The sequence below is a fragment of the Hyperoodon ampullatus genome, assembly GCF_949752795.1.
Source record: "Hyperoodon ampullatus genome assembly, chromosome: 14".
NCBI lineage: Eukaryota > Metazoa > Chordata > Mammalia > Artiodactyla > Ziphiidae > Hyperoodon > Hyperoodon ampullatus.
The window spans coordinates 18,490,286-18,515,449 of record NC_136927.1 but is presented as its reverse complement, the minus strand read 5'-3'; the positions used below and the strand labels follow the sequence as shown (position 1 = coordinate 18,515,449).

The 25,164-nt window shown below is 46.3% G+C and overlaps 1 protein-coding gene across 1 annotated transcript in view; it reads right to left on the bottom strand.

The window, feature by feature from the left end:
- RALGAPA2 (Ral GTPase activating protein catalytic subunit alpha 2) overlaps positions 1-24,664 on the bottom strand; it is a gene marked incomplete at both ends in the record, with an annotated part of 280,312 nt that extends 255,648 nt beyond the window's left edge. Inside the window, 2 exon segments of the mRNA XM_079718966.1 lie at positions 3,047-3,157; positions 24,559-24,664. Coding sequence (XP_079575092.1) covers positions 3,047-3,157; positions 24,559-24,664 — 217 coding nt within the window.
- Positions 24,665-25,164: the final 500 nt, after the last annotated feature.

Below are 25,164 nucleotides of genomic sequence, written 5' to 3'. Positions count from 1 at the left end.
CGAGAGAAAAAGAAATGCTTTCCCCAGATGTGCCCCAAAGATGGCCTCCCTGCCGCCGCTCATCCTCTACCCTCCATCCCCAAGGCCACCTCGTCCCCAAACCTCCCTCGTGCACTCTACGGGAAATCAGCAGCCACAGACTGGGTGTCTATATCTGACAACACATCTACTTTCTGACCTGTTCCCCAGTGAACCCTGACCCATCCGCAACTACCACCACCTATGACGCGTGTTCAGCATCTGACACGTCTCCGGATTCCTCTCAGGAATCTAGCCCTGTGCCTTGATCATTGTCAGCTTCAAATCCTGGATGGGTGAATAAATGAAGAACTAAACAGGAGAGGGAGACAGAGCTGCCAGGACCAGGGTCCACAAGGCCAGGGCCCACAAGGGCGAAAGGCACCCTTCAGGATGCTAAAGCATGGATGGTCTAGGCCCCAGGTAGAAGGGGCTCCTACCTGTCGGTGAGCAACACAGACATTTCAATGTCTATCAGCCTATCATCTGTGTTGTTTATTTAATGGGAGAAATATGAAATAGAACAGTGCTTCTCAAGCTTGAGAGCACATGAGTATCAGTGGAGGGCTTGTGAAAACACAAATCGCTGACTTTCCACCCGCAGAGTTTCTGATTCAGGAGGCTTAACGAGTGCCCAGGTGATACCCCTGCTGCTAGTCTAAAAACCACAAGGTGCTCTGAGAGCCACTGGTACAGGGAAGGTGCTGTGAACATGGCATCGAGAAGCCTGGCTGCAATTCCGGCTCTACAAGTAAATAAATAATCTGCGTGACCTCAGGCCGGTGATATAACCTCTCTGGACATGGTTTTCTCAACTCGAGAATGATGACTGTGAAAAACCCAATCTCTTGAGCCCCTTCCAACCTTAAAACTCTGTGGTCTCGACTCAGTCACTCAGAAGTCGGTCATCCGGAACAACAGCACTTCTGTCCAGCGCAGTAACTGTAACTGTTCAAAACTGTGGTGGCTATAAGGGTGCTAACGTGCAAGGATTTCCAAAACACATTACATAACAGTGAAAGGTGAGGATGATAATGACAGCTGACAGTTACCACGGACCACATGCCATGCTTTGTCCTGGAATCCCAGGACACGTGTCAACCCACTTAATGCTGACAGAAGGAAACTGAGTCACAGATGAAGTAACCTGTCCAAGGAGAAACAGCTAGAAGGGTAGGGCAAGGATGCAAACCTGTCTGGCTCCCCGGGCTACTCTTCCTGCCACATAAATACAGAGCAGAGTGTGCAGCGTGACTTTATTGGCTTGGTTTTCAAAGAATATTTCACGTGAGTATTGGGGTGGCCAAAAGTTTCATTCGGTTTTTTCCGTAAGATGGTCTAATAGCACTTAATTGTCTTAAACTTCATTCAAAACAATTTTGTTAGATTGTGTTGTGACAGGTCACATCAGCATGCATTTAAAAAAAGACATCAAAATTGGTGAATTTTTGTGTAGCCATTTTATTATTGAAGATGGAAGAAAAAAGCAACATTTTTGGCATATTATGCTTTATTATTTCAAGAAGGGTAAAAACCCAACTGAAACACAAAAAAAGATTTGTGCGGTGTAGGGAGAAGGTGCTGTGACTGATCGAATGTGTGAAAAGTGGTTTGCAAAGTTTCGTGCTGGAGATTTCTCGCTGGACGATGCTCCACGGTTGGGTAGACCAGCTGAAGTTGACAGAGATCAAATCGAGATATTAACTGAGAACAGTCAATGTTATACCACCTGGGAGACAGCCAACATACTCAAAATATCCAAACCAAGTGTTGAAAATCATCTGTACCAGCTTGGTTATGTCAATCGCTTTGATGTTTGGGTTCCATATAAGTTATGTGAAAAAAACCTTCTTGACCGTATTTCCGCATGAGATTCTCTACTTAAACGTAAGGAAAACAGCAAATTGTGATGGGAGATGAAAAGTGGATACTGTACAATAATGTGGAATGGAAGAGATCGTGGGGCAAGCGAAATGAACCGCCACCAACCACACCAAAGGCCAGTCTTCAGCCAAAGAAGGCGATATTGTGTATATGGTGGGATCAGAAGGGAGTCCTCTATTATGAGCTCCTTCTGGAAAACCAAACAATTAATTCCAACAAGCACTGCTCCCAACTAGACCAAATGAAAGCAGCACTCGACGAAAAGCATCCAAGATTAGTCAATATGATCTTCCATCAGGATAACGCAAGACCGCATGTTTCTTTGATGACCAGGCAAAAACTGTTACAGCTTGGCTGGGAAGTTCTGATTCATCTGCCGTATTCACCAGACATTGCACCTTCAGATTTCCATTTATTCGGTTTTTACAAAATTCTCTTAATGGAAAAAATTTCAATTCCCTGGAAGACTGTAAAAGGCATCTGGAAAAGTTCTTTGCTCAAAAAGATAAAAAGTTTTGGGAAGATGGAATTATGAAGTTGCCTGAAAAATGGCAGAAGGTAGTGGAACAAAAGGGTGAATACCTTGTTCAATAAAGTTCTTGGTGAAAATGAAAAACGTGTCTTTTATTTTTACTTAAAAACCAAAGGCACTTTTTGGCCAACCCAATATGTATGGGCATAACCATAAACATATATAAACACAGTATATTAATAATATATACAGGACACTTTGATAGTGGTTGCCTCTGCACAGCAAGACTGGATGTCTGGGCAAACAGACACATCAGCTTTCATTCCAAACCCTTTAGTGGAATCTGAATTTTTTTAATAATGTGCATACATTACTTTTCTTTCTTTCTTTTTGAGTAAATTATGCCTCTGGAACTCATGCCTTCTGTGGGTTTCTTCTCCTATTTTCCCTTTGGCTGTTTGTTGTTCAGTTAACACCTGTATGAGAGAAAGTTCAAGGGAAAGACACCAACCACTGTGAACTTGCAGCTCCACTAAGCGTTTGGCAGGGAAGGAAGCTTAAAAGCATGTAACTTATGGCACATGACACACACAACCTCTCAGAACTTCCTGAATGTTTATTTAAAAAACCAAAAAACTTTGTATATCAAAAACATTTTGTAGAAATTCTTACCTTTTAATTTCAAACTATTTTCCAGTGTTATAAAATTTTCATAGAAGATGAAATATATCTGAGAATAGTTGGTCTCAAAAAACTGCTTAAGATCACTTGCATCCACGTTATCTGAAAAGAAAAAGTTCCCATTTATGACAAACTTACACAATTATCAGAGTTCACAATCTTTTCAGAAATGAAGGAATGTAAAAACGAGCCATATCCCCTTATAAGACAAAACAAAGCAAAGTGTATTCCAGTCCACTTCTTTCTCCATCTAAGGAGAGCTCTGAGGTGGCCTGGAGCACCTCCCCTCCCTGTCCCAGACCTCAAGGTCAGAGCCTGGGGGCACAGCACCTACGAGCAGCTAGAAGGCCAGGGGTAAGTGAGGGTCCAGGGAGGGACAAGATGACTTCCTGTTAGGGGTGGGGAAGTAAAAGTTCATGGAAGAGGTGGCTGCTGACCCAGACCATAAAGAGGGATGAGTCTGTACGGCTGAGAAACAACTCTTGCCAGGAGCCCCGCATGACCCAGAATCTCCTCCCTCCCTCCTGGCTCCCGTGCCACCGCCCAGAGGACAGCAGGCCCTCCCCCGACACCTGCCCACATCCACCTGGGCCACTCATCACCGCGTCCCTCCAGCTTCTACGTGACCCGTCCCACCCCTGTGTGGACACGGTGGACCCGCCATGTGCTCCTAGCCTCGTCCCAGCAGTGTGTCTCCCAGCTGCACCAGTGTTGCTAAACCAGGGCTGCGGGTGGATCGGCAGGTGGTGCAGGGAACTTAGCCCAAGAACAGCTTCCCCGCACTCCCACCACCAGCCCTGGCCCCCGCAGGGGCCGAGCGACAACACAGCCAGCGTCCCTCACAGCTCTGGTCAGTCGCCCACTGTCAACACACCTCTGTACAGGTTCCTTAGCATACAAGGTTGTCTGTGCGTTTACAACAGTGTCCTGACCAAGGTGTTAGCTCTTTGGAAGAATACACCTTAGGAAACCTCAGGAAAATTAAAAACAGCTTCCTTAAAGTTCTACAAGATTACTCAAGAAAAAAAAGTGTCTTGCTATTCAATCTATAACAGAGTCCTATCAGCTTTGGAGGGTCCTAATGTGAATATGCATGAACACACCCACTGCTATGCGTACATTCCATAAAGCTAACACTCTTGCTGGTGAATCTAGAGTTGTCTCCCTCTGATAACTACACAGCGCCTTTCATGCGAAAATCTGCCCTGGTTCTTGGAAACAATGCACGTAAGGTGTTGGTAAAGTCATAGGAACTGCCAATTTCACTTTCTGTTTCTTGCCACAAAATAACACTGAGCACAGAGCAGTGGAAGTTCCTAGTAACTAACCAGTTTACCTTCGCCCAAGCAGGTAACAATGACATCAGGATCCTTAACCCATGTGAATATTACCATTCTCATGAGCTGCACAACCCTGCCATGGAATCCTCAAGTGTCTTCTGCAGGATGTGTCAGTTCCAAGAGAGGGCTTTGTTCATGTTCATGCCAACACCAACTGCTCCTGGGACCGCTGAAACCTCCCCAGCACCCCCGGCCAGGTCAGGGCCCCTGCTCTGGGGCCCACAGCCCTATTCCCCGCCCCGTCACAGATGGTGTCACACTGTACTCCACTCTTGGTGCAGCTCCTGACTTAGTTCTGATGGAAGGGTCTGTCTCCTCTGTTAGAGACAGTCCCCTCCCTCACAGACCTCCTGTGTGTCTCAGCATCATCAGGCACCCTGCAGGGAATATAGCATTTAGCTCAATATTTTCCTGAACGAACTAAATAAAAGAAACAGCCTATAACATACAATCACAGGACAGTGACCACAACTTGTAACCCATCAGATCTCATGCCGATGGGAAAAAGTGGCCTGACGCTTCTTCAGACCCTTGGGGTTATGAGGAGAGAAATGTCAACCCTCTGCTGAGGACGCCCGATTCCGCTCTGCAGCCCCAGCTTTCGCGGCCCCTGCTCCAAGTGAGGGTCTAAAGGCTTCTCATTCTCACCCTTGCTTTCTGCTCTTCCCGCAGGAACCACCCACTGCGCTGCTCAAGCCGAAACCTAGTCCCCATCCCGGCTCCTCCCAGCTCCTTCCCAGCCCGTCTCCGGGGTGTGGGTTCCTCCACAGACCCACCGGGCACTGTACCCCCATCCCTGCCCGCCACCCATCCCCGCCCAGGGTCCCCGCATCCCCACTTCCCCTCCATGGTCCCCTCTCCACACTGCCGTCAACAGTAAAATGGAATAAACCAAATCAGACCATTCTTTTACTCAAAACCTTCCAACAGCCTCCAGTGCTGCTTACAATAAAATCCAAACCCTTTACCATAGCCTGGCGGCCCTGCGGGCTTTCCTCCACTCAAGGCCAAGGCCATCCCACACCACTCTCTCCGCGCCCTGCACTCTGGCCGCCGTGGCTGCTTTCCACCTCCCAAGCTTCCCACACGTGTTCCCCACCCTGATCTTCATCCAGCTCACTCCTCCTCATCCTTCAGAGCTGGGACCCCACACAATCTCCACAGAGAAACCTAAGGAGCCCCCGTGTCCCCAAGCATGGCCTCCATCACCCACCTCCTCCTTCACGGAGTCTGGCGGGTGGGCGGCCAACTGCTCGCCTGTGAATGGGCCGCAGCGAGCAAAGCATCCCCATGCTGAGGACACGAGTACACAGGTATGGCAAGACAGCACAGAAGGGTTATGGGCCACCAACAGTCTACCTTCCCTGGCCTCCCTGGTCCCTCAGAAACACTCGAGTGTCAGCGACCTGAGCAAAGAGGGTCCTCGTCAAGGCTGAGGGGCTTCATGCAGACAGAGACACCCTCGTGAGGCCAGAGTCCAGGCGGCAGCCACCTTCCTCCTCAGCCATTCACTGTCTTCCTTGGGGGTTAGGAGTGGATGGAGCTTAAAGTCCTCACGACAAGACAAGGAGACGCCCTCCAGGCCACCCAGCACACAGTGAACGAAGGGTGTAACATCTGTAATTACCAGTTTATTTACCCACATGAGGACTCCTCACCGGTCTGGGAGTCCCCTTCACATGATCCCTGCCCACAGCACCTAAGATTAGTGGAGACTGTCTCATTCATTCATTTACTTCTCCACCGACCGGCGCTCCACTAGAATGGAAGCCACATATATATGGGCAGGAATCACATCTGTTTTGTTCCCTGCTGTATTTCCAGCCCCAGGAACAGAGTTTGGTACCCGAAAGGTACTTGACACACATTTGTTAAATGAACAAACAAAAAATAAATATCAAATATTTTCTATCTCTACTTCAAAATCTAGAATGTTTCCATGATCTGTCTTATTTTTGAAAAACAAGACTCATCAGATGAATATTTACGAAGCATAGATCTTGGAGAAGGCGGGCACTGGGAGTTAGCATCCTGCAGAAGGGAACACAAGGGAGTATCACAGGTCTACTTTGTAACAAGGTAACTTCGAGAAGCAAAGATATATAGGAGGAAGACTGCTCAGGAAAAAAACAAAAAAAAAAAGCCTGTGACCACAAACTTCCTTTCGAAAGACACTCTTCATCTGTTCATTCAAACAAGACTGAGCCCTGACCCCTGCCAAATAGCCCTGCGCCAAATCTGGGAAATTCAAAGAGGATACGGTGCAGGGCCCTCCAGGGTACAGGCACACAAGCAAGTAACGGAGACGGCAGCATGCGTGAAGCTCAGGCAGGGCATCAAAGCAGGGAGTGACAAGGCCACCTGGGGAGGTTGGGAACGTTAAAAACACTATACATTTATGCTGTGAAAGACACACTTTCATGACTGTGTTTGATTTGGGCCTCACCACAATCCTGTGAGGGGGATGGGGCAGGTGAGGTCTAGACAAAGAAACCTCAGGTTCAGAATCGTCTGTAACCTGCCCAAGGTACCAGGCCAGTCAAAGACTCCCGTCCGGGTCTCCAGCTCAAACCTGAGCTACACAAAGGCCTCAGAAACAGAGGGAAGAAGTCAAAACCAGAAATCGGGTCAGGAATATAGAGAAATACGTCGTCCCCTCGGGGATGGGATGTGCAGGAGAGCCCGAGGGAGAAGAGCTGGGGGATGAGAGGACAGGTAAGACACGAGGGGAGACGCGGCCCGGCCCCCAAGAATGACCTCACAGCAACCTCCCCGTGGCCTTGTGGGGCCAGTAAGGAAGCGGGAAGGAGGGGAAGTCCCCAGGCACAGAGCCCAGGCTGTACACCACCTTGGAGGTGATGACCCTGGGTGTGTTTGGCACCGACGCTAGCACGCTGCCTGGCTGGCATCACAAAACCCAGGCAAGTGCATTCACACTGACCACAGAGAAGCAACCAGCAGCCAGCTTTACAGAGCTAGGGGTCATCCGGGATCTGTAAAGCAATCTCCTTTACCACCAACCAACAGCCAATCAACTGTTTCTATTATTTTCCCATTATATCTGAAAAATAATCTATATTCCACACCAGAAGCTACCCTCCCCTGGCCTTTTGTCCAGCTAAGCCTCCTGCTGACAATTATTTCCCCACATCTAGCTGGAAGACAATAGCAAAGCTTGAAGGCAGAACCTTTGGAGCAGACTGCCTGGGTTCAAGTCCGGAAGCTACAAGACCTGGGTGAGTTATTTAGAACACTTTGTGCCTCAATTTCCTCACCTGAGAAATGTGGCCAACTATGGTTCCTGTGCCCATAAAATGAACATATGCAAAGTGCTTCTAAGTGTGTAGTCAGCATTACGTAAATAAATGTTAGTTGTTTTCCAATTACCTAGCTCCTGGCAAAGGCCATCCCACGAGGTGGGAATAACCCAACTTCACCTGTGAAGCCATAAAACTCAATGGCACGTGAAACTCACCCACTTAATGGGACCTTTCGCAAAGGCACAGCACTTAATCCCAATTCAGCAGCAGATGCTCCAAAACTAGTGGAACTGTCCCTCCACTTCCTCCCACATATAATCCTTTCCAATAGCAATCTTACTCCTTTTTAGTTGGGAGGATCATAACCCAGCCTCATAAAAACCTGCTTCAGCAGACCCTGAAAGCACCAAAGGAGGAGGGAACATCCTTCTCAGACTTGGGGGCCCTGGTGGACACTGTCAAGAGAAAGAAGGGGTTCAGACCAGCTCCTCCGGAGTAGGGAGTGACCCCCAATCCTCCTGCCCTCCGTCCCCCACCCTCCCCAGGGCCAAGAGCCAACCCAGCACTGCCTACATGTCTGCGTGTAGATGAAGATGGTGTCATTTGTTATTTTACTCAGATTCCCTAGATACTGGCACTGAAGCACGATGCTCAAGATCACATGCTGGTGAAAGGGAAAAGGGGTGAGTGAAAAATTCAAGGCGAATGTGGTGACTTAATAAAACGTAATTTAGAAACAGTGAGAACAAGGAAAATAAATGAGTCAGACACCAGACAGAAAACACTGACAAGGATAAATGTCATTAGTATGGCGCCTTTACTTAAGGGCTAAAGAGATTTTGGTGATTTCACCTTTTCACAACTGCCTAGCTCCCCGCCCTCCTTCCCTCTTGCGTTACTTACTTTGTAATAATGCCAGGAACTATTCCCGCCCTCCATCCACTCCTTTAGAAAATGCCCACCCACACTGATCTGGAGCTGATCTCCCGACTTGCTGTGGACAACCAGTCATTAGAAGCCTGATGCAGCAGTGGCTGCAGAGCATCAGGTAGTCTCTGGTCCAAAGAGACTGGGATTGACATATACACACTACTATATACCAAGTAGATAATTAATAAGGACCTACTGTAATAGCACAGAGAACTCTACTCAATACTCTGTAATAACCTGTATGGGAAAAGAATCTTAAAAGAGTGGATATATGTATATTAACTGATTCACTTTCCTGTACACCTGAAACTAACACAACATTGCAAATCAACTATACTCCAATAAAAATTAAAAAAACAAAAACAAAAACAAAGGAAATGAGGAAACTCATGGAGGAGAGCAGGACCCAAGCCCAGGCAACCTGCAGCCAGGGCAGTAGCACGCAGCAATGCAGATAGGTGAGGGAATAAAACAGATGCTTGTTGCCGTAAGGTCTCTGTAAGCCTGAGGTTTGGGATGGGTTGTCTTGCACCGTTGCTGTGAAAATGTTGGTGGGGAAGAAAAAGCAACTCATCACCAAGAAGTTTCACCGGCCATGAGAGCCGGCAAGCCCGTGAAGAGGTGCCCCAAGTACGACACATTGTCACCTCCGTCAAAGAAGGAAAAGCAGACTATGGGTCCGAATAACAACGGCTGCCAGCTGATACACACTTTTCTCAACAGAAAGTTTCTGCAACACTAACTAGAGTGCAGGCAGGGACTCCTTTTCCTGACACCAGCCGGTAGGTTTTAGAACCTCCTGTGTGTGCAATGCTGTTCCAAGGGCAGGTAACCGACCTGGAACTCACCTGGTGAGGAGGTAAAGTCCTCATAATGAAGCCCTTTCAGGACTCAGCAGGTATTCGGGTCATAAGACAGCAGGTATGCTGACTATGCTTCAGTGGTAACTCAATACTTTTATCGTCATCATTAAAGAGAAATTCACATCTGAAAATGCATCTATGTGCAGACCTAAAAACGTCCTTGTGCTGATTACATGCAAATACAGAATCCTCGTGTGGACGGGGACGCTAACCTGCACGGCAGATGGAGGCTCCGGCTTCAGTGGCCGCACAGTCTACAGCCACCCCACCCCACCCCGCCCCCAGGATGCTCTCCAGAAGATTTCAGGGCCTGGCTCACTGTCTTTGCCCTCATAGCCAGCACTGATTTCCACATTTGCACAGGTGATGCCCAACCTGCTTATCTCCACTGAGGTTGTCCTCCACGCCCCCTCCGCAACCTCTGCCCCCAGGCCCGCCCGGGCATCCCTCTAACCTCCCTGCCTCCCAAGTCTGAACCCATTCTCCCTACCTCCTCTGCTCCCTCCTTCTGGAAACCTAATTCCAACAACTCTTCGACCTTCCTGGGTCCTTCAATCCAATGACCCCACCACCCTGCCATGATCTATGATCCCTCTGAAGTCTTCACTTCCCTTTTTCTTCCTAATTTGGTTTCCACGGTCCATCTTTTGAATCAGCCCTTTCATTGTCCCTCAATCACCTCCCTTCCCCCTGCATCATATTCACTCCATAAAACCCCAGTCAGTTTCACCCTTAATTCAACCGAAAGTATTTATTTGAGCACAGGTCATGTGCCAGGTAGCAAAGATTTTTTTAAGTTGTTGGTTTAAGTACTGAATAGATGTGAAAGAATATGTTTTGTACATGTGCAACTGATGCTCTATAATAAAACAAGCACTTTAAACCCACCCACCAACTCAACCAAGCATCCCCCCCACCCCCACTTTACGGGGCTCCACACTATTCATCCAGTTCTCAGCCCTCTCTGGGGCCGATGGATGGTGCGCACGTACCTCTGCACCCAAGCGCCACGGAAGGAAGAGGAGCCTAGAACGCCAACATAATACTTTTGGAAGCACGTGGGGGCCTAAACCACATACTCCTGTTTGTAGGAAATGAAATGAACTCACGTTTTAGCTCTGCTGCTAATTGTGTTTCTTACATACATCGTTACAGCCATGTTGGACGGTTCTGTCTCCGTAGACTGTAAACTGACAGCGAGAGTGGCCTGGAGCAAACGCTCCCGGTTTCCCTCTTGACCCCTCGCCCAGCCACTCCCTCGGCAGAGCCTTCCTCTTCCTAACGGAGCCCCTGTTTGTTCAGGGACCATCCACCCCGCAAATCCGTGTGCCCTTCGTGGGGGTGGGACCTGATGCTGCTGAGCCAATTACTGTGGCAATAGCCCCCTGCCAGCTATGAGTTTAGACTCAAGCCTGTGACCCAGTGCTGGTCAACAAGCAAGGGGAAGAATTTTGGTGGAGATGCCTGGAAGAGGGTCATTGTTCTTACAGGGACACATAGCAGAAGTGCTTCTTTCTTCCTGCCTCTGGACGTTGCTCCATCCGGGTGCGATGCCTGCAGTGCATTTTGCCACTCAGGGGACAAACCTGCTACGCAGAGGACACTAAGGAGGGCAAAGCAGGGAGGGGAGAGCATGCGGATGGGCACGTCACTGAGCTGCCGTGCCAGCTGGCTCGGGGGGCCACCTGCTTTGGGACCGCTTTCTATAGGAGAAAAAATTCTTCATCATTTATGTTTATATTTGGGTTTTCTGTTACCTATATCCAAAAACATCCTTGTAGATACTGAAGTAAAATCTGACAGTAGGACAGGAAACAAATCCTAGTATAATTGAAAGGTTGTAGAAGTTATATTCATCCCACTTCGTTTCCTAAGATGTATTATTTTCATTTCTTTATACCTATATGGTAGCTAGGTGCAGAAAGTAAAATTCTTAGAAGTCAGAAAGATGTTAACACTTTGTTATCCTGGATTGACAGTCCCCATGTAAAAGTGATTCTGATAAAGATATACTCCACATACCTAGAGCTCTAGTTTTTAAAAGTAGAGCTATTTTTATTTTAAACATTTTTGACACACCTGTCTCAAATGCAGGACTCTAAAACATTATTTTTAACGGATATCAAGTGCCAACACAATAAAACAAAATATATACACCAATGAAATATAATGTTCAAATCTAATGTGTTTTATATACATGTATTTTTTATGAAGTATAGTTGATGTACAGTATTATGTTACAGGTATACAATATAGTAATTCACAGTTTTTAAAGGTTATACTTTATATTTATTATAAAATATTGGCTACATTCCCTGTGTTGTACAATATATCCTTGTAGCTTAATTTATACATAATAGTTTATATATATTCATATATGTATTTCTTTTGTAGGAATCAAGTTTCATCCGATTTTTTAAGGCGATACATAACTACTTCTACTTTTCTTGATCTGAATTGGCCTATATTACAGTCAAACCACTCACTAGGGAAAGAGTTGGAGATAGAAATAGATAAAACAGGAGCTAAATGGTAACCTCTCCCGCTCCATTTCCAACAAGTAAGGCAGCAGAAAAGTGGTGCTGAGGGCAGAGAGAGACGTCTTACGTCAAATAATTATTATTAATAAGCATAATAACGGCTTACAAAAGGGCTTTGTATAGATTAACTCAATTAAACCTCCGACAGCCCTAGGAAGCAGGTACTGTCCCACCACCAGGTGAGGGTCAGAGAGGTTAGGTCCCCGCCAGGACTTGAACCCAGCTCCCGCACCGCTTACCTAAGTACGTCTAACGTTAGCTGAAAGTGATGGAAGAGGGGCAGGGAAGTACACCTGGAAACACAAGGTTTTTAAGTCCATAAGAGAGAGCTGGTAGAAGTCCCGGAACTAAATAGATACTAAACCCCAGAGAGGACCCAGAAGTTGGTTTATGTAGGACACCAGAGCCAGCTTGCAAGGGGAATGGCCTTCCTCCATGACAGATTAAAAGGGCGGCCTTTCTGTGAAGCTAATTCCGCAGAGACTGAGACAGCCCTCCCCAAGGAGCTCTCTTTACTTCCAGAAAATCATCCCACTGACCCCTGCCACATCAGCAGCTGCAACACCGTCATCCCCGCTCCTCCTTCATATAAGAAACCAAAGGCCCCTCGGGCCGCCGGGCAGCCACCCGGCTCCCCCCAAGCCAGGGTCTGCTGACAGCAAGGAAGGGCCTGGAACTGCCAACCTGAAGAATGGGCAGTGGATAATTTGTTGCGTGAGTCCAGTGGGACCCGATAGGGCCATTTAAGTATCATGTAAGCCTTCACTTACTCATGTGAAAAATGTCCAAGGCGTGTTAGGTCAAAAATACAGTGTCAGTCCATGTATAACAACTATTCATGTAAGACTGTGTTTATGTGTGTACCTACAAGACACAGAGAGAGAGGCTGCACGTAAGCAACAACAAGAACAGAAAGCATGTTTACCAAAATTTTAACAATGGTTGTCAGAGGACTGCAGAATGTGAAGAGGTTTTTCATACTTAAATTATTTTTTGCTTATTCATATTATTCAAATGTTTATAATGAGTACGTAAAATTTTATAACCAGAAAAAAACTACTATTCTTCAGAAAAAACTATTATTCATTTCAGAAAAAAAAAGCTGCCAGAGTATTTAGAAAGAATTTGTTTTCAAAGCCTGACTATGTACCATAAGAAAGAACAGCAGACATGACATCAGCCATAGTTTCCTCCAAACGTGTCTTACTTTTGAACCTTGAAGAACATTGAAGACCTAAACAATACGTAAAGTAGTATCTTTGCCAAGACTAAAATGCCCTAAAAACAGAAAATAATTTCAATTTCCTCTGCCCAACATTGTCGTTAGACCTCTTCTGTAATAACACATATGCTGTACATAATGCCTTGTAATGATCTAGGTGGAGAGGACTTCTGCTGTCTTTAGAGAAAGCTATGTTTCTCTAATCGTCATTTACTGAAAAGGGTTGAAAAATGATACGGTCGGGCAGGAAGACATGGTCTCTGTCCAGCCATTCAACAGCTTGCACTGAGTAGGAACAAGCAAAGGTGTGACACCTCTGAATGCAAAAAGGTGATGAAATTTCCAGTCACCGGCAGGTTCACTTACAAGACCTGGTGGCCTTAGCACACGTCAAGTCCTGTTTAAACCTGGCCTGATCGCCGACCGCAGAGCAGACTCCCCTTCGGCGCATGCTCAGCAGCAACACCGGGTCCTAGAAACCACACGTCTTTTCAGCTAACACTGAGCCAAAGACCAAGACTCCCTCAGGCCTTTACATTAAGAAACACAACCTAGAGGGAGTCCCGCAGTGGTCTAGTGGTTAGGATTCGGGCTTTTACTACCTCAGGCCCAGGTTCGATCCCGGGTCAGGGAACTGAGATTCCACAAGCTGTGGGGCGTAGCCAAAACAAAAAAAAACATTTATTTTGAAATGGCTCAAGTTCTTGCAAAAAGAAACACAACGTAGAGCACAAACAGCGTTCTAATTTAGCAGGTACCTGAAACTGAGCCCGTCTGCTGCCTTTCTCACCATTCACAGAGATTCATTAACATGGCACTGACCCATCAACGTTCTCCTGTGCTCATTCATTTTCAGCCACTGGCTGATCTCCATTTCTTGTCAGCATCAGGGCACTTTCTAAGATACCTACTCTTTGGCTATTACTAGAATTTGGGGTGACGTAGTAAGCGCATCTCCACACTGTCACAAGCTCCGTCTGCTGTGTGGCCCCATCTCACGTCTGGCACACTCAAGCATCCCTGCCCCACTGGCCACGGTGGTCCTGGCCTGTCTCCTTATCACGACCCACTGCTGCAACAAGGAAGGACCAGCCACATGTGCCGGCTAGGGCTCCCCGGCCACGGCTGGCTTCTCCTCTCTAGCACTGCTTCTTTCCCTCCCCTCTTCTCTTTTCTGTCTGCAGTCACTGTTCCATTTGGGGGCAAAGGCCATCTCACTAGGTGTCCTTTCTTCATTTGTGACTTATGTATACATACATTTTGAACATCTATTTATTATAATTTTTCCTATTAATATGTAGGAGCTCTTTATGTTTGGGGGATGTAACTATTTCCTCTCCTCTAAGTTTCAAGTTATTTTGCCAGTTCATTATTTACTTTTTACTTCAGTTAAAGATGCTATGTTTGTATATGTATTTACTTTAGGAGCAGGAAGAAGGGAATGGAAGCTTATTCTCTCAAAAATAAGTATCTGCAATAGGACACACACACACGCACACACATATACACACATGCACACACACATACACACACGTGCACACACATACACACACACACACACAGAAAGACTACGTAATACTTTACTCCCAGTCTGGGAGCTCAGCATAAGCTCTACCCCACCAAGCCTCTCTGGCCCAAACACATCCTCATCTTATCAGATACAGGATCCATGGGATAAAGAGGTTTACACTGTCGGCACCGGAAATATGACCAGACAGAATGAAAATACGCTAACCCCTTTAGAAAGCTGTAAAGAAGCAACATGTGTCCTCAGCTCCCCTCTCTTCCATGCAGTCCTGAAAATACTATCAAGATTTCACTGGAAGAATGTTCACCACTAGTTATAACAGGTCCTTTTCGGGGGATGGTAATTCAGTTTCGGTTTTTGTAAATTTAAAATTTGACAACAGGGTCTCTCCCATTTTGTTTCCAAGAAAAAAATATCTGGGGTACTTGCCTAAGCCTCACCCAAGCCTGTCCTTACCCACAGCCCTCTGGCCCCGCTGGCCCTCAGCCTCCACCCCAGTCAAGGTTTCCCCAACCTCTTCTCCCTTTTGTCCACAGAAATCGTCCTTTCTTAAAGCTCTTCCCCTTGGATCCAGGGGGTGGGTCTGATAGTGCACGCACACATGGGAGGAGAGAGGGCTCTGTCAGGAGAACTTAATTCGTGGTCTTGAGTCTTTTTTTTTTTTTTTTCTGGCTGTGCCACGTGGCATATAGCATCTTAGTTCCCCAACCAGGGATTGAACCCACGCCCCCTGCACTGGAAGCGCAGAGTCTTAGCCACTGGACCACCAGGGAAGTCCCTTGAATCATTACTTTAATGATGGGAACTTCTGGCTGGGGCAGGAAGGCTTCTAGAAAATTTTCTAAACATCCACACTGGTGGCCGCTACTCTCCCCCAGACTGAGATCCATCTATGTGGAAATCACATTCTTGGTTTTTCAGAATGCAAGCTCAGGCGTGCCCAGTGCTGTGTACAATGCCTGGCACATGGTTGGGGCTGGATAAAAAATAACTGTTAAAAGAATAAAGGGACTCTGGAGCCAGCTGCCTGGGTTCAAATCCTGACTCTGCCACTTACTGGCTGTGCAACCGTGGGCAACGTTCTCAACTTCTCTGGGTCTTATTGGTAAAATGGGGATAATGACATTCCCTATCCCACTTGGGAGAGGATTAAATGCATTAACACATGTGAAGTGTTTCCGGCAGTACTTGGCACATGGAAAGCGCTGATTAAATGCTACTTATTATTATTACAAATAAGGAAGTATGTCACCAAAAGGAATCAAGATGTACAAAAAGCTGTTGGTGTTCTCAACGTTATTTAGTATCAATATCACTTAGTGAGAGAGATCAGGCAGAACACAGATAAGTAGAATACAAAACCAAAGGCTATAAATGCCAAATGGAAGGCACAAAATGCTATGGGAATTCTGAGGAAAGATAGTTTCAGCGAAAAGGGACGAAGACACTTTGTGTGAAGATGTAATATACCTCTGCCGGTTCCTGGAAGAAGTTTACATGACAGGTTGGCTGACACCTCTGGGAAAAGGGACGGCGTATTAGTTTGGGTTCTCCGAAAAGCAGACACCAACACAGGAGTGGATACGCAGGAGGTTTATTGAGGGAGCTGTCTGTGAAGGATGAAGGGGAGGACCTGAGGAGGGAGGTCTGACCCCTGCACAGGAGAGGGGAGAGGAGGAGGGCTGAGGAGGGAGAGGCAGCACAGGTCTGAAAAGCTGTCGGCCGGGCCAACAGGGAGCCCTTGAGACAAAGTCTCCCTTCAGAGGCATCTGGGTCTCAAAGGAACGGCCACATCAGTACCCCAACGTGCTCAGTAACTGGCTGGGAGGAGCCCAGGAGGAGCTCAGCTTTGCCTAAACAGTGGTGGTGAATCCAAGGGCAGCATTGGGAGCAACGGCCAGTGACGCTCCGCAGAGCACAGTTGGGCACAAGCAGCGTCCCTAGTACCTCCTGTGTCCTTGAAAGCCAGGTTGAGCCTCAATAAATAAGTGCATAATAATAAGTTATGAAACATCTCTTTTCTAAATATCAAACTTAAAATTCTGGAATGAGGATTCAGAACTAATGCAGTAACAAAGCTCTGCTAAGAACCTAGAGGGTAAATCCTTAAGAAAGCAATTTGATCAAATGAGAATATGAGAAAACATTTTGCAAAAGTGTGAAGTGCTACGTGAATGTGAGCTATCAATACAGTCAAGTTACGTCTTAGGTGGGGTTAAGTCACATGAAAGGTAAAAATGGAGAAAATCACAATTGCCCTTAAACATGAGAGGCACACCCAGCAGGGAAGATGTTCCCACAGTGACAGACATGAAGGAAAGAAGACCTCTGAGGACACAGCAAAGTCCCTTGTCCCTCCTCACGCCGCCACGCAGGCACGTGGTCACTGAGTGGAAGGGCAGGCAGCATCCACGTCACTTAAACTGTGCCCATTTTATTTATATATATATACAGCATATATATATATATTTTATATATATATAAATACACATACACATACACACACACACACATTTCCCCCTCTGGCCAAGCATTAAATACATAAGTTAAATTGCATTTATGAGATCACCCCCCCACACACAAATGAACAACAAAAAGTCTCACAGATTACAATATTTCTTTTATTTTATGAGGATACATGGCAGAGAAGAAGGAGCAAGACATACTCAGTTCCTATCACTACATCAGCGAGAAAACTAGTCAGCAGTTGACTTTCCCTCGTACCTTCACAGAAAAAAGCAGAAGCCATCATATGAGAGTTCCCTTCATGACCCTGTCATCCCAGACCCCGTTCTTGCTTCTTCTGAGCGGCCTTAGAGGAAGGGGTGCCGTATTGTCAAGTCTGATCTCCCGCCCCACACTCTGGATCCCACAGCAGACCACAACTTTCACTATTTTATCCCCTTTCTCTCTACTATTTCTTCAAGTTTGCTCTTTTATTATTTCCTTCTCCTACATGTAAATAAACTCAAATTCTCCCAGGTCTTAAAAAAATATAAAAATCATACACATACACACACACACACACACACACACACACGCGCGCGCGCGCGCACATACGGACTTGAAAAAATGTTCGTGAAACTGAATTTTTTAAAAATCCAAGAACAAGATAGTTGCTTACTACATTTATATATTAATTATTCTTGATTTTGCAGTAGAGTAACATATTCCTTCTTTTAAAAATAATTTTAAAATTTAAATTGAATCAATTTGCTATTTTGAAAGTCAACTTTTTGAAAACAATAAACTGTTCTCTAGTTTCATCTGTGGCACTTAGAGACCAAAGATCAGTCCTCTAAACAGCTAGTAAAAGTATTTATGTCCATCTGCAAATAAAGCACTTACTAACAAAATAAAAATATAAATTATAAAAGTTTACGTCAAAATATTCCAGACCTACCAATTATCTCTCTTCCCAGAATAAAAGGTCAAAGGCACCCCTTTCTAGTTTCCTCAAACAAAACATCTGAGCTCAGTCAGACCTTTATCCTAGGTCCACCTTTCTCACTTCAGAAGGCTAGACAATTTCAAGCACTAGGAGCAGGGATGGCGTTATTTGTGTGACATGTATGTGTCCAGAGTTCATTTTACATTCCAGAAGTTACAGACATAAAATGTTAGTAACCGATGAAAAATGAGCAAAGGGAGCATTAGGGCAAAATCGCTTTAATTAAGACAAGGTCAACTGAGAGAAACCATCCCAAGACTGTCTGAAGGGCCTGGAGTTACACCCCCAGCTTTGCTCTGGTTGCAAAATGTCCACGTGGCACTAACATCCATGCAAATATTTTACCACCTGCGAGGCCTGCCAAGGGCACGGAGAGGCCAGTGAACACGAAAACACAGAAGGAGTCTTTTTATCTCCTGCCATGTTCAAGTCAAATATGACCTCAAGTCTCCCTAGAAGAATAAGGTAAAGCAGACTAGGAAGAGAGCAGCAAAACTCAAAGCAACATTTCTGGGAGACGCGCAAAAACTGTTGGGTTTGGGGCTTCCCTCGTGGCGCAGTGGTTGAGAGTCCGCCTGCCGATGCAGGGGACACGGGTTTGTGCCCCGGTCCGGGAAGATCCCGCGTGCCGCAGAGCAGCTGGGCCCGTGAGCCATGGACGCTGAGCCTGCGCGTCCGGAGCCTGTGCTCCGCAACGGGAGAGGCCACAACAGTGAGAGGCCCGCATACAGCAAAAAAACAACAACAAAAAACTGTTGGGCTTTTGTTTACAAGTTAACGTTCACTCTGGTGGGTAAATATATTTTCTGGTATGTCAATATGCTTGCGTCAGGTAACTAGCAAAAGCTCGACACAGGCTGTGTAATCCTATGACCCCCATCTCTGCCCCTTAGAGACAGGGAGCTGGCAGATAAGGAGCCCACCTCCAGGAGCCTCAGTCTCCCCATCTCGAGGTCGGGGGTGGGAACACTACCTTCATCACAGGTTGTAGGGCGATCCAGTGAGATCCTGATGCTAAAAACCATGCCATAGCTTTCTAACCCCTCATTAAGCTCCAGACCCCACACCCAGCACCACCCAGACAGTTCCATTTGTATCTCGCCTTCTTCTCAAACTCAACACACATCAGCACCAAACTCATCTTGCTGTGTTGTTAGCCAGAGTCTCCTCCCAACTCTTCTGGCTCTATCCATGACACCTCCACTCCCCCAAATACCTAACACCAATTATCAAATTCTAACAACGTGTTTATTGCTAGTCAGATTGCAAAGGAAGTGGCCACCTCAACCCTTGCTGCCTGCAGGGCAATGGAAGCGACACTGAGGAAAGCACGCAGCAATCTGACCTCCATGGAATCTAATCCAAGAAAATAATGCAAAAGGCAGGAGAAGCCGCCTACCAAGATGTCCAGAGTAGTTATTATTTACATCAGAGAACGAAAGAAAAAGAGAGAAAAGGCAAGAGAGGGAAAAAAGAGGGAGAGATGAAGGAAGGAAACTATTTAACTACCCAAGAAATGGTAAGCTAAATTATGGTACATCGTCTCAACAAACATCTGTAGTTAATAAAAATAAAAGGAACAAAACACGGGGAAATGCTAAAAGTAAGCTTAAAAGGCAACGTTTAAAATTGTAAGTGAACTTGTCCCTGCTTAAAGCAACAGATGCACAAAAGGAAACATACCAAAATGTTCAATTTTGCTCTATGGGCATATAGAGCCTCTGTGAGCGACTGGTCTCTCCTCTCTGGTTCCAGATATTTGGTCTGAACCCTGGTGTCACTAGATTTGACTGGCCTGTGGCCCGACCCCAAACCTCTTCTCCTTCGGATTAATCACTCCTCGCCCAGCTTCTGCAAACCTCATGTTCATTCCTCCCTGAGAATCGCTTGTCCCGCCACAGGGTCCTTCGTGGCCCCGTCCCTCCTCTCCAGGCCCCAGCACCTGTCTGCTCCTTCATCACCAGTCTTCTCAGTGTCTCCCTGCCTTCCCACTGGCCCCGTCTATTTATCGTGTCCCTGCCGGAAGACAGGCAGTGCTTGAATATTACCGTTTGACCTGCTAAGAATTCTCCAGTGGGCCCTCTCACCTTCAGGATAAGATCTGAGCTTCTAACTCCGGCAAACAAGGCCCTTTCTGATCTGGCCCCAACCTGCCTCAGCTCCTACCAGTCAGGCCACCTCTCCTCCCCTCCCCCATGACCCCGAAGTCCAACTCGCTGTCTTGCCCTTACCCCGGGCCTACACACCACTTTGGTCGCTGCTCTGACACTGCGGACGCCCTCAGGGCCAGGGTTCCAGCACCCAATCCTCAGTGCCCGAGGTTCCTCAAGGTCCCGCATCATCGCTGTGTATTTCCACCACCAGCCCCTCCCCACCTCGGCCCGAAATGCTCTCCCCCTCGACTCTCCCCAAGTCTAACCCTGCTCTGTCCAGCATGCCGCACTGGCTACCTGTGGCTCCTGAGCTCTTGAAATGCCACTGGCCTGACCGGAGACGTGCTGCACACGTACAGTACACGTGGGATTTCAAAGACTTGCTAGCAAAAACTGATGGAAAAAACGGAACAGTTTACTTTCATTACCTGTTGACATAACACCTATTAGATGTATGGGGTTTAAAATGTATAGAGATATTATTAAAATTAATTTCAGCTGTTTCTTTTTACTTTTTTAGATGTGGCTACCAGGGCATTTTTACTCACACCTGTGGCTGACATCTATTTCTACTGGACAGAACCAGTCTAACCATTCTTCAGGGTCTCCTTCAAGATGCCCCCATCTTTGTTCTTAATGATCTTTTCTGCCCCTTGAAATCCTACAATGGAGTCCACCGTATATAAGCCACTATCTAATTACATAACACACTACGTGCTTACTAGTATTTTACATCTATTCTTCCTGCCACATCAATGCCATTTCTAAACCCTATTTGGGGACTCACAGTAGGCAGTCAACTTTTAATTAGACATGGAATCTTTGCTGCAGCAAGACAGCAATGCACAGAATGTTTTTTTAGTTTTGTTTTGTTTTGTTTACTTATTTACTTTCCCAAGGATGACTTCAACAATGTAAGGAGACCTGGGAGTCAGGGGACCTAACAGCTCTTTGTTCTTCCTCTAAATTACATAATACATACACAACGTTGAGTGCATGGCTTGGCCCCCAGTAAGCCCTGCCTGTGTCTCAGTTTCCCCTCCCCCTTTAAAATAAAGTTAATAATACCAGGCCAATCTACAATATATAGGCAGGTCAAAGTAGCTAAGCAAGTTCTAACTGGAGTCATTACCATGATACGAAGAAATACTCTACTTTTCACAGCTAACTGTATCTTTCTCAGCCAGCTGTCTTAAATACAGACTAATTTTTATGAAGAGGGAGCCAATCCATCACAATTATTAAAATAAGAAAGGAGAAAGGACAATCTATCAAAACGCTTGTCCTATCCTACTAACGACAGGAAAACTGTAATGACAGAGGAAACTGTTACATGTCTACTCCAAGCTGAAGTAGCGTATACATCACACTCACAATAACCTTTATGAGGCAGATATCACCATACCCATTTACAGAGTAAAGAAACTGAGGTTCAAAGACAGGCTGAGTAATTGGTCCAAAGTCATGCAGCCGCAGGCTACAAATCCAGGTCAAGTGCTATCAACTTTGTATGTAAAAAATAACATCGTTATTATCATTGGAAAATATATGAAAAGCAAGAGTATTATCTAAATATACAAATAAAAATACAATAATAATTTCTATTTATTTCCTTCAAATAGTTTTTTTTTTGCAGATATACTTTTTTTTCTTCCAGTTTTATGGAGACATAACTGACATGTAGCACTGTATAAGTTTAAGGTGCACAGCATAATGATTTGACTTACATACACCATGAAATGATTATCACAGAAAGTTTAGTGAACAACCATCATCTCGTATAGATACAAAACGAATGAAATAGGAAAAAAAATGTTTTTCCTTGGGATGAGAATGCTTAGGATTTACTCTTTTAACAACTTTCATATGCAACATACAGCAGCATTAATTACAGTCACCATGCTGTACATTACATTCCTAGTACTTATTTATTTTATAACTGGAAGTGTGTACCTTTTGACTAACTTCATCCAATTATCCCCCCATACCCTGCCTCTGGTAACCACAAATCTGGTCTCTTTTTCTTTTTCTTTTTAATATTTATTGGAGTATGGTTGATTTACAATGTTGTGTTAGTTTCTGCTGTACAGAAAAATGAATCAGTTATACATATACATATACCGATATCCCCTCTTTTTTAGATTCTTTTCCCATATATCATTCCAGAGTATTGAGTAGAGTTCCCTGTGCTATACAGTAGGTCCTCATTAGTTATCTATTTTATATATAGTAGTGTGTATATGTCAACCCCAATTCAAATAGTTTCTTGATCTTGGCTAAATCCTAGTTTTCAGATGAAAAGAACTTTTTTCCTAGTAGACTTTTCCTTAAAGTAGCAAACCAGTAGGGTATGCGACATGGTGGGACTAGTACGTTGCTGTACTCTTTTTCTTTAAAGCCTTTCAACCAGTTGTAAGCGAAAGTTTACATGAAACATTATGAACTAGAACTCCTCAGACACATTTACAAAAATCTAGTACCTACAGGTAAGATTACAGTAATAAATGAAGTAAACTGGGCCAGTCCACCAGCGATGCATCAACAAAAACCAACATACATAAGAAAATATCAGAGACTCTCCACGCTGCAAAACTGAGGTCACATGGCTCAATGAAAGGACAAAAGAAAGTTCCTCAAAATAAGACACACCTTCAACTGAAACCACAGAGCCTGGAAAACTAACTACTTTCTCAGAACAGTAACAATGTACTGTGTGTCTCTAAGAAAACCAACGTCTAGATTTAACTGCGTCTGCCTTTGCAAAATGTAGCCAACTTAATCCTGTAGACTTGGACTGAACAAAAGTTCAAGCTCTCTACCACAGAAAAAGTCCCCAAGTATCAACTGCTTTAAAATACCACTCTACTCTCCTTTATCAAAAATGTCCCTGCAGGAGGTGTTAATCAGTCACTACTAAGAACCCCACACAATGCGTCCTGTGTGCGCCTGGTATTTTGGTACAGGAAGTAGAAAGTTCAGTTTACCAAGAACACCGAATTTCACTTTCAAAAGTCTTGAAAACTAATCCCTCTAACAGTACTTAATTTACATTTCATTCCAAGCTGACCCAGACGGGCGGAATCTCAAGGAATCCGAGAATGTAAAAAACTTCACTTGGCAAAACCAGGTGTGTGGATTTGTTGTTTTCCTTAGAGGTACTTCACGGAGTATAAATAGAAATCATTTGCAAATTTTAATCTCATGAACAAGATCTTTATTTAAAATGCTCACCTATATGATGAATTCTGTTATAGCATATTTCCTCAAGTGACAGACAACATTAAGACTTTGTGCCCTAAATCAGGTGATTTTGCTCACTTTAAGAATAAAAAAAAGACATCTAGAAGAAACATAAAGTATCTTTTTCTCAGCCCGCAAATAACACAAAGACAAGTCTGTCTATAGACAGCAAAGGTGTTTCCACCTTAAACACAAGTTAAGACTAAGGAGGTAAGAAAAGAAAACAAAACACAGCATAGCAAACCAGCTACAGATCACAGGTGGCAGGTGACAGGAAGCCTTGGGAACACTTCACACTCACAGGGGTGAGTTTCATCCCAGGTCAAGTGCAGGCCAACCTGTGCTCTGCAGAACCTCCACCCAGCGGGCTCATAAAAACGGAAGAAGGCACATAACCATCAGTGTCATTCTGACAATAAAGGAGAAGCAGCCTCCTTGAACCCAGGAAAGTCACCCCTCCCTCCAAGCAGAAACGAGGAGCCCCCTTCACACCAAGAACACAAAGAAAATGAAGCAGCCAGACCCATGGGAAGAGAGATGGCACTTAAATTTATCCCGGGGCCACTTGGGGGCTCAGTCTGTTCGGGGATAGGACTCAAAAGTAAAAATAAAATTAAAGTGGGGGGTGAGGAGGAGATGACAGTTCAATTAAGTCCGTGCTGGGACCACTTGGGGTCTCAGTCTACTTAGGGTCTCGGACTTAAAAATAAAAATTAAAAACTGAGAGGGAAGATGACAGTTCGATGTGTGCGTGAGAGGACCCCCGGGCGTCCAGGGTTTGCTGGGGAGGGGACCTTCCCGGCCGCGCCCGGCCCCGAGGCCGGCGAGAATCTGGGGTAAGTTTACACTAGAGGGCGACGGGCAAGCCCGCGGGCCAGGCTGCCCGCTTCCCGGGAAAAAAGCCGGGGCCCGGGCAGAGGGTCTGCGCCCCCCGCCCCGGCATCCCGCCCCGACCCCCGCCCGCGCCGCGCCTCACCCAGCAGCGCCCGCAGGTGCTTCAGGCGGGTCAGCACGTCCTTCTTGGGGTCCAGCACCTTCTGCGTGGACTTCTTCACATCCCCGTGGCTCCTTCGGGAGAACATCCCGCCGCGGGGAGCCCGGGCCCCGCCGGCGGGGCAAGAGGCTCCTGCGCCGTGCGAGTCACCGCATAGGGTCAGGCCGGCGCGTGTCTCCCCAGCCGCCCGCCGCCGCCCGCCGCCGCTTCGGCTGTGGCTCCAGGAAGGAGGGGCGGGCCTGGCCGGCGAGGGGCGGGCAGGAAGGCGGTGTCGACGCTAAACCCATCGCCCCGCCCCAAGGGAGGTGCCGTCCGGTCCCTGGGCGCAGCGCACGCGCGCGTCGTCGGGACCCGCCTCGCGGGGGCGCGCCCGGGCTCCGAGGAGGCGCGAATCACAAAGAAGCGGGCCCGGCGCACACGCTGTACTCTAAGTCCCGGGATGCACCGCGACAGAACCCTCCAATCAGACTGGCGCGCTTTCGGCGCGATGAGAGTCAGTGGGCCGGTTCTGAGCACGTGCACCCTCTCCACCCCGCCGTGGGCCGCAAGTGCTCCTGGGAAAGGTAGTTCTCCAGGAGGCGAGACCCT